The sequence below is a fragment of the Physella acuta genome, unplaced genomic scaffold (assembly GCF_028476545.2).
Source record: "Physella acuta isolate Inbredline_101_S28 unplaced genomic scaffold, ASM2847654v3 ptg001333l, whole genome shotgun sequence".
NCBI classification, from domain to species: Eukaryota; Metazoa; Mollusca; class Gastropoda; family Physidae; genus Physella; species Physella acuta.
In genome coordinates this window covers 219,883-230,532 of record NW_026732848.1, presented here as the reverse complement: position 1 = coordinate 230,532, position 10,650 = coordinate 219,883, and the positions used below count along the sequence as shown (strand labels likewise).

Genomic DNA, 10,650 nt, shown 5'->3' with positions numbered 1-10,650 from the left:
CATATTTAAAGTTACAAGCTTTTATTTGTGTCTAAAACATCCTAATGATTATTCTTTACATTAAATAGTTAAAAATAGAAAACTAAAATTAAAAAGTAATTGTATGTGTATTTGTTATTTTTGTTTTCTGTATTAAAAATGTTTATTTTATTTTTTCTCACAGTCCAATTAAGAGCTGTTAAGCATGGGGTAGGTGAATCAGCGGTTGATCATATACTCAAAATTTATGTTAATTGTTTCCAGCCGCGTTAGTAAACAAAATAATTCTCTGTATTTACTTGTTTTAGAATAAAAATCGGTTTAGATAGGAAGCAAACTGTAAACAGACACGCAAAGCAGTTTTATTTAGTGTTCAGTTTCGCACAGTCTCTGTCTACTGTCTTCCGTTTGGTAAAAGAAAAATAGAGTTAAAAATGTCACGTGGTCTCGCTACGTTTTATTCTCGGGCTCGCTATGCGCGTGAATCCGGTGGTGAGTCTCGTACACGCACGTCGGGTAGAGCAGGAGTGAGGACAAGGTCGTGGTCGTCTGCTCGTAATTTTTAATCTCGTGGCTCGTAAAATTAACATACACCGTCCGCCGTCCCCCCACGTCCATGCTCGTCGACGTCTTCTCCTGTCTCCCCACCCCGTCGGTCTCCTCCCCGGGACTCGTCCCGGGGGCCGGTTCTAGTCATAACGGCGGCGGTAGTTCAAGCAGGTTGCTGTTGCGGATGCTGGAGACGACGTAGTCGGTGTACTTGCCGTCGATGACCTCGCGACCTTGCTGACGTATCTTCCAGCAGGCCCGGGAGGTGTTGAGCGCCTGGTTGTGCTTGAGGGTGAAGAGCGCCAGGGTGCGGCGCTCGGGGTTCCCGCTGACCAGAAACGTCGCCTTCGTCCTGCCGTTTCTGTACTTGATCTTTTCGATCAGCACGCTCTTGAAGAGGAATTGTCCTGGTAAAGTAGATAAAATAAATATGAGGACAATTTTTAAGAGGAATTGGCCTGGTAAAGTAGAAGGAAATGTCCGAATAAAGTACATCACACAACAAATATGTGGACACTTTTGAAGAGGCATTCTCCTAATAAAGTACATTACACAACACATTAAGACATTTTGAGTAGAAAATCTCCTACTAAAGTAGATTACGAAACCAATATGAGGAATTTTTTTAAAGAAATATTGTCCTAATAAAAAAATTACATAACATATATGAGGATAATTTTGAAGTGGTTGTCCAAAAAGAGTAAGACGACAACTTCTAGAAGGAATAACATTGATAAATTAGATCCTAAAGCTTATCAGCGAGGTCTCGTTCGAAGAAATTTTTGTTGTTGTAATAATGCACATAAAATACTACTTTATTATAACGACATTTGTGAAGCTAAATTGTTTAAATAATAGGATAAACATACATTTATAAAGACACGTAGAAAAGGGATAGTCCTAATAAATTACATAATTAGTCTTAAACAGCAGTCTCTGGTATTTTTCTACTAATCTCCGGACCTTTGAAAACCTTCTAACATTTTTACAACGAAACGGTTGTAAATATAGTTATAGTGCACCAATAGGCCTACTCCACAACCCAACTTTTATACAAAGGAAGCTTCAAGGCATTTTTAATTGATAACGATTAGGGTTTCATTACAAGGGATACGATAAGATTGTGAGTTTTGCTAACAGGTCTGTTGTTACTATTAAGCTAAAATCAATGTTATTTTTTAATGGTAATTGACGTTTGGAATTATAAGATCGTGAAGTAGAGGAATTGCTAAAAATATGACCATTTCTAACAAATTTTGAGAACCTAAACTAAAATTGTATGTAACTTTGAAAGAAAAGAATCTCAAAAGTATCCATCTCACATATCTAGATTAATTGCATCATATGAAAAAAATACTTTATTTAGATCTAGAAGTGTAACGAGCTGTGTTTGTTTTCAATAAAATATGTAGATCTAGATATTTTAAAATGATACTTTTAATAAAAATAAATGTTTTAATCAGCTGCTTCAAGAATGTATACAACTAGATCTAGTTTGTCTTACGAATTTTGAGTGTCTTGAAATACAGATATCTTAAATAAGTAAGAACTAGAGCTCTTAACAGGTGTGACATATCTTAAGTTTGGTATCTTAAAGATGAGGTTAAACAGCAAGATGTTTTAAAATATTTAAAGTATCTTACATTTTGGTAGTCATAATTAAAAATCCATAAAAGGGTGTATAAAGATTTGAAGTGTCTTAAAATAAAGTAGCCTTCATTAAATAACACAAAAACTATTTTCTGAAAACTAGATGTCTTGTAAGATTTAAAGTGTCTTGAAATAAAGTAGTCATTAGAAAACACCAACATTTTTTATCCTCAAAATAGATGTTTAAAGACTTAAAGTTTTTTTATTTATAATCATATTTAAGAATACATTGACCTCTATCTGAGAACTTCTATCATAAGCCCTTAAAAGTTCCACAGGTAACTGACTCACCTAGAAGTCCGTGTGTCTTGTTGGAGAGGTCTCTAAAGTCCGTGACGTAGAGCCCCAGGAAGATGGTCCTGTCCTTCTTCATGTCCGTGTCGTCCAGCACGTAGTCGTCCTCCGTCTCCCTCTGGCGACGCCCCTGGGTCTCCGGCCTCTTCTGCTGAAGGCTGAACATCTCCCCCAGCTGCCGGTACTGCTGTTTCTCATCCTGTCCGTGACCCCCGGGCGTCTGTCTTTTGTACTCGTACTGCATCCTCTCCCCCGGGCGGGAATTAAAATCATCCGCGTCCCCGCGCTTCAGGTTTTTAAAACTCTCCGACCTTAAACTTCGTTTTCTCCGCTTCTGCCCGTCCACCTCGACGAATAAATTCCGGACGAATGTCTGATCCTGGTTGACCCCTACGAAATTATGCATGATGACCCCTTTGTGTTTCTGGGAAGACAAGACCCCGTTGGAGAAACTATCCCGCTCGGCGAACCCGAACACCGGGATCACTTCCGCCCTCGATTCTCCGTTACTCGCGAACATAGGGTTATCTCCTTTATTCTCCCCGTTCTCCTCACTGATATTCCCCCCTTCTTCGTTGTCTCGAATTTTCTTCCCATCGTCGACATCACCCTCTTCGGAATCCGCCTGGTCGGCGACGGTAGCGAAGTGCCGCCTGACGACCAAGGTGATGTTCCTCTTCCAGAAGGTCACGATGGCCTTGTTGTTGATGACGAAGATCTTCTGTCCCGGGAAGTTGAGCACCGTCTCGTTGGTCCAGTCGTACTTGGACTCGTTGACCATGACGACGCGTTGCTTGGCGATCAGCCGGAAGTTGCCCTGGGAGATCATGATGGCGCCGAGGTAGGTCTTGTTGGTGGCGTCATCGAGAAATGTGCGGGCGTTGACGATGATCCCTGGAGAAAGTAAACATTGAGTTAGCAATGTTTACAAAAAAAAAATCCGTTTTCAATGTCTTTTTTTAGTTTCCGGTTCAATCTGAAGTTAAGGTGGTGTTTTTGGTTTTGATTTTGGTTTTGGTTTAGAGAAAAGAGACAACACTATCAACCTAGCGCCCGTTGTATCTCTCCCTCAACGGGCCATTTATCTCGTGTTAAAATGTTGTTGTTGATGTTTCATTATAAATTAACACCACGCAAGGAGCAAAAGCATTTGAAGTAACAGCGTAAAACTTGAGTTCTAATTCGGTCAGTTTAGATTTGTGTATTTTTTTTCTAACCTAAGAGCTTGTCTATAATTTATAGAAAAATATATCAAGTTAATTTTTTTTTCAAATCTTTTTATTACAGCCCAAACCATTAGCTGCATTAGCTCTACAAAGACAAAACATTTGATCGAAAAAAAATTTTGAACTACAACAAACAAAAGCTTAAACCCCTATCTAAAACTGGTCATATCTTTTGTTCTCAATGCTATGTGTTTACTCTCTTAAATATTGCAAAAAAATTGCTTAAAATGGGCGTGTAAATATACAAATAACGCAAAACGTGTCGAAACGGTTTATCATTTAGAAGTATAGTTTCAACTGTTGCAGGGTTAGTTGACACATGTTGTATTAAGGGTTATTACCTTTGACATTCTTGACTTACATTTTTGTGAAATTTCTGAATTTTCAATGATTAATCTGACATACCTGAATTACACACTCGTTCTTTTATTTACTTTACAAATGTTTTTATGAAGAAGAAGCAAGTGACTCAACTGCAAAACTATCCTGTACCCATACTTATTTTTACAAATCACATAGTATTTCTTTCGCCAAGGTTTGAATAAGTTTTCAGATACATGAGTGATTCATACAAATGGTTTATAATTACGTGGGATAGGGGTCGATAAAAAGTTGTACAACGATATAATAGTAGTGCTTTGGGCATATAGGAAGAGAGTTGACTAAAATCGGGTACGTTAAAAAAGTGGGCTTCACAAGGACCTCACACGGGCTTCATAGGGGCCTAACATGGGCCTCATAGGGGCCTCACACGGGCATCATAGAGGCCTCACACGGGCATCATATGGGCCTCATGGGATTAAGTCAAAGTAAATGTAGATTTAAAAAGAACATACTATTGTATTACTGGTGCAAGATCCCTAAATTTGCAAAACATAATTGTTCTATTTTCAGAGCGAAAAGAATAAAAAGTCAAGATCGGCCACAGAGGCTTCCCAACAACACCCATCCGCGTTACGTTGTGGTTGTCTTGCAACTCCATCCCAACAAACCTTTTTTTTTTCCTCCCAGGAAATTGTGACATAAAAAGTGATAGAAACTGTCAACAATTTCCCGTGGCTAAAATTTTTATTAGATTTTACAATCCCTGATTAATTAGGAAAATAAGGTGGAAAAAGATAATTAACTAATAAATGATGAACTAGGAAACAGCAAGAAGAATCACATTTGACACTTCAATTAATCAATAACGACTGAAGCATTACAAAATTAGTTATTTAGAAAACGCAATAATTTCGCGAAAATAGAAAAATAGAAACAGTAGTGTAGATTACATGATACGTTACCACGTTATAAATTCGAACTTGATTTTTCATTTCTACCAAGTTTAGGTATTTCACGGTATTTCAATTGAGGTTTTACCAGGCTAAACTGATACAGATAATGCCTTCATCCTAATTGTTGTGCACATGAGTCCAAATTATTCTAAGGCTTAAGCCTCAGGTGGAGCAAAGATGTACCTAATATTCCCGACAATGTAATATTGACTACAAACAGTGGCGTAGGCAGGGGGGGGGGGGTAGGGGGGGGTCATAACCCCCCCCCCCAATAGATCCCTCGGTATATATATAAAGTATGAGAGGGGGGTGCAAATCGAAAGTTTGAGGGGGGTGCAAATCAAAAGTTTGAGGAGGGGGGGGGGGTGCAAATCAAAAGTCTGAGGGGGGTACAAATGAAAAGTCTGAGGGGGGGTGCAAATCGAAAGTTTGTCCTCGGGTAAAAATTGGAACCCCTCCCTTGAGACAATCCTGGCTACGCCACTGACTACAAATAAGATGAATCTAATCTAAAACTATCTGACCTTGGATCCTATAAGAGACCTGATTGGTCAAACTTATCTGACGGAGGGTCATATAACTGACCTAATTGTTCAAAATTACCATACGCAAGGTGCAATAACTGACCTGATTGGTCAAACTTACTTGACGCAGGATCCTGTAAATGACCTGATTGTTCAAACTTACATGACGCAGGATCCTTCAACAAACGGATGACCTGATTGGTCAAACTTACCTGACGCAGGATCCTGCAAATGACCTAATTGGTCAAACTTACCTGACGCAGGATCCTGCAAATGACCCTATTGGTCAAACTTACCTGACGTTACCTGACGCAGGATCCTGCAACAAACGGATGACCTGATTGGTCAAACTTACCTGACGCAGGATCCTGTAAATGACCTGATTGTTCAAACTTACCTGACGCAGGATCCTTCAACAAACGGATGACCTGATTGGTCAAACTTACCTGACGCAGGATCCTGCAAATGACCTAATTGGTCAAACTTACCTGACGCAGGATCCTGCAACAAACGGATGACCTGATTGGTCAAACTTAACTGAAGCCGGATCTTATAACTGATCTGATTGGTCAAACTTACCTGACGCCGGATCCTGTAACAAACGGATGACCTGATTGGTCAGTCCTTCCATATGAAAACACAGCGGCTTGTCCACGCCCTTGACACCAACCAGAAACTCGGGGTCATTATCTGTAACAAAATAAGGTCATGTCTAGAATATTCGTAATTGTACCGGATACTTGCGGATTACATGTGTATTTTGTTTTTTGTGAATATTATAAGAGGTATTGGTCGTTTGACGAAAAAGTGGTTATTGACATGATATGAGTAGGTGGCTTTTGTCGCGCGACTAGAATAAAGGATATCATGATTTGTTGTACTGAGTTTGTGTTAACTCTATCGTGCTTGATATATTTACAGGAGAGTGAATTGATTAAGATGACTAATTGAATCATGGTTATTGATGATGGGATTAGCTGCAATGACAGTCAATGATTAGGATAGAGATTGTAAGATCATGTTTTTATTTAATTTATGGAGAGATTGTTATTTTTACCTGATTTTTATTTAATTTATGTTAATATACAGGTAATTTATGTTAACATACAGATTGTAATTTTTACAAGTTTTTTTTTTTTTTTTAATTTTTCGTTTATATAAATTTTACTTTTCGAACCTGACGGTCCATGGGACAAGTGAAGTAGAGTTCACCTGGTTCTGTTACCTCGGCATATGAAGGGATAGTGTGGTCAGCACTATGCCCAGATGTTTATTTATAGATTTCTATTTTGGCCAGATTTATATTTAATTAATGTTTATATTGAGTAGAGATTGTTAGTTTGACAAGATTGTATTAAGCCTAATTGAAGTTAGGAGTGGGGGGGGGGGACTGTTATTACTGTTATTAGAATTGTATGGTTGTATTTAATTTGTAATATAAAAGCTTGTAAAAATTAACTTTAATATAGGGCCTACTTTGTATTATCAATAAAAGAAAAGATTAATATAGAAAAAAAAAAGTTGGATTAATTTGACACTGTCAACCACAAATGACAGACGACTATATCACCTTACCGACAACATTGATATGCGAGACTACCGATAAAAAAAAACATGTTGACGTCATACGTTCACTGAGAGTACTTGCCCCTGTCGTGTCTACAAACAACAAGGTCACGTTCTGACGAACGAGGCTGTCAACGCACGTGGACAGTCACGTGACACCAACCACATAAAAACTGTTCTGGCCAGTGTAGGCTCACCTCTGTCTGGCATGTTTTTTTTTTGTACCGATCTGGCCAGGGAAACCGAATCTAATTGTAAGGCTGGATTGGCTCGCACATCTTGTCAATCGGGGTTTATTTATAATATTTATTCTGCGAACACTTTTTAGGTGGAGGGACCGGATTATAAGCTAAATATATCAATCGGATGACTCAATTATTTCACGAAAGGGATGTAACTGTCATATCCGGGGCATAAAAATCTTGTCAGTTTGGCTGTAAACTAAAATTAACAGCTGCATCATAATAACCGTCAAAGCAATAAAAACCGATTAATCGCAAGCAGTCTTATCCATGACTTAAATTTATTTTATTTCACATATTTTTTAAATACCATTAATGGGTGTGGTGGGATGGTAGAGCACATAGCTGTTAACTCAAAAGTCTCGAGTTGAATTCCTGGCTCAAACCCGTAGAATGTACCTGAGGCCACTTAGCTCTGACGAGTACTGTACACACGTTGGGGTAAGTATATGCGAGTAGAAATAGTGCTGACTACACTACCCCTTCATATGCCGCTATTAAAGAAATCGGTGAACACTACTGAACTGCAAGGTATGTAAACGTTTTTTTATGGGGGTTTTGTAATTTGAAATACATAACCCGTTTAAAAAAAGGCTAAATGGGATCAGTAATGAAATTCTCAATTTGCTGAATTCACGAGAAATTAAAGACATGTTTTAAACTTATAAGCTTTTTGAGTCTCCAATTAATGATAAAGAAAAGAATTTTTGAAAAATTCAACTTTTGTTAATATTTAGCAATGTTCAAACTTTGATAACTATAAATGTTTATAATACTTCTAAAATCTTTTGCCTGTTGTTCCTAAGTACAAAGATTTGCATGCGGAGCGTTTTGAGACAATATTAAATACATCACTACATCCCCACACCATTATACAACGTCATATAAAAAACATAAGCGATCTAATAGGGCAGTGGTTCCCAACCTTTTTCGAGTGGCGACCCCCTTTCATAAAACGTAAGTGACCCGCGACCCCATATAATTAACAAGCCGAAATTAGTAAAGAATATAATAAGCACTAAATTAGTATTTTCTAGTAGACATTCAATATGAATTATTCGTGATAACTGTTTTAATACGATGATCAAAATTACATGCTATTAACAAGCATTAACTAGCATTAACAATTAAATTTTGCAAATTTAAGAATTCATCTCGTTATTCATCGGCAATGCTGGTAACATCAAGGAAAGCAGAGAATGGATGACAATGCAGATTCTTCTTCTTTCAGCTCAGGGAAATAGCGCCGCAGTTCGTTGTCAAGAGATTCAAGATGCGCAGAATCCTTTAAAAATTTTATCTATCACACCACACTGCAGAGTTTCTCAAACATGGCAGTATTTCAAATATTTATTTTTTCTCGCCAATTTTGCAGCTTTGATAAAAATGCCAAGAGATTATCATGAAAAGAGATAATATTCGTTCCTTTATCAGGTTAAGCTTAGGTTGATGTTCGAATATATCTGCTAGGTATGATACTCTCTCCAACCACACCATGTCGTTAAAGTATATCAAAAGGTCTTGTTTCCTTGCACTTCCAAGAACATCTTGATTTCTTCTTTCAATTCAAAAACACGATTGACATTTCCTATTGACACTGAAAACATGACGCACCATGAGTACAATCCCCACAGCCGTTTTCCCATTTTAATCCTCCAGTTTCAAAAAACGTATTTATTTTCTCCATGATATCTTCACAAAACATCAACCCTTATTTGCTAACATCTGAATGCATATATTTCACAAAGACAAGCAACTGCGAACACGAACTCACGTCTGTCGATTCGTCAACTTGAAAATCAAACAATGGTGAAAGCTTAATTTCATTCTAAATTTGTCTTTTAACATAAGCCGCTGCATAGTATTATTAGACAGAGATATTTGTTGCATCTTTACTGCACTGGAATCCCCAAGAATTAATTTTACCATCTTCAGCATACATGGTTTGATGAGATTTTCCCCTTTGTGTGAGAGGTTTTTTGCTTGGCAATTTCTAATACTACTTCATATGATGCTTGCACTAATGCTGTGTTTTCTTGGTGAAAACGTTCTGTTCGATCAAGTCTCTGACGTTTGCAACTAGCTTCATGCCGACGAAAGAACTACATATCTTTTTTGGTGTGTTCCGAATGACTCGTCTCAAATTGACGTTTGGAAGTTTTCATAGACTCCTGACTAAGAACAACTTTGCACAGTACAATTTTTTTATTCTCTATTCCACTTCAAGTGCTGTTAGTAATGCCGAATTTCCAATATTTTTCTAAATATTTATGTATTTTATTCATTGCTAGAGTTTAGCCTACCAGTAGACGACCCCCCAGAAAGCACTTCGCGACCCCCTTGGGGGTCGCGACCCCCAGGTTGGGAACCCATGGAGAAGAGTTGATTTGTTACTTGACCTAGGCATATGATGGTAAGGTTTGGCCAGCACTATGCCCAGTCGCCTTTACTTTCCCTAACGTGAGTCGGGTACCAATCAGAACTGAGTGAACCCGAGACTTTCTAGCGGTGTACTGATAAGCCTCACCGCACCTACTACTTCTTCTTTCTTCTTCTTCGTTCTTAATTTCAGTGTAGGAAGAGATGCCTTCACACACAATTGAGTATACGTTTCAACTGGTTATGCGCCGTTGAGACCATTAACTTTTTGGATTTGCTTCCATAGCCTTTGTCCAACATACAACACACTACAAGGCAGATGTTGTTTAATTTTGGAGTTGTCTCTCCTAGAAGAGTGGCTGTCCCCAACTAACGAGCCTCATCTGCCCGAGGGTTCGAACTCGAGACTTTTCGGTTTAGCAACCATGAGCTTTACCGACTCGACCACGGGACGAAAGTTTACTTCAAATAGCTGCAACTTCAGAGGGAATTGAGAGACAATAAATGCAAGAAACCCAAAAGTTTAATATAAATTGTTATAATTTAGGCTTACTAGAGTCCAGAATAGAAATAGTTCGAACTCGAGACCTTTCGGTTTAGCAACCAGAGCTTTACCGGCTCGACCGCGCCGACCCCTCCCTAATACTTCAAACGCTGGGCTCTATTTTATCTGGCACTAAGAAAAAAAAAGTCGACACCGTCCTCACAACCTAATTCTTGTTTCACAAATGGGTTTTATATCACCAGGCTCTCCCTGTAGTCGCGCTGCTTACAGTTATACAAATCCTAAACAAAGCCTCACTCAAAATATGTGTAGACACCTCCTTCTTTCATCCCGTCCCCCTCCCCCTACAGCATCCGATCTACAGCTTAAATTTATGCACTCCTCCAGCAAGTAAACAACTGCCATTTATAAAACTGATTATACAGAATTTGTAGAGGCGGATGCTAGGGTTTGACACTC

At 38.4% G+C, this 10,650-nt stretch overlaps 1 protein-coding gene across 1 annotated transcript; it reads right to left on the bottom strand.

The window, feature by feature from the left end:
• Positions 1–237: 237 nt before the first annotated feature.
• Positions 238–7,275, bottom strand: LOC131958534 (uncharacterized). The gene is made up of 4 exons (XM_059323620.1): positions 7,263–7,275; positions 6,079–6,189; positions 2,470–3,366; positions 238–935 (listed from the first exon to the last, which is right to left on the bottom strand). Exons 1-4 carry the CDS (start codon positions 7,273–7,275, stop codon positions 673–675), a joined length of 1,284 nt encoding a protein of 427 aa, XP_059179603.1. The 3' UTR covers positions 238–672.
• Positions 7,276–10,650: the final 3,375 nt, after the last annotated feature.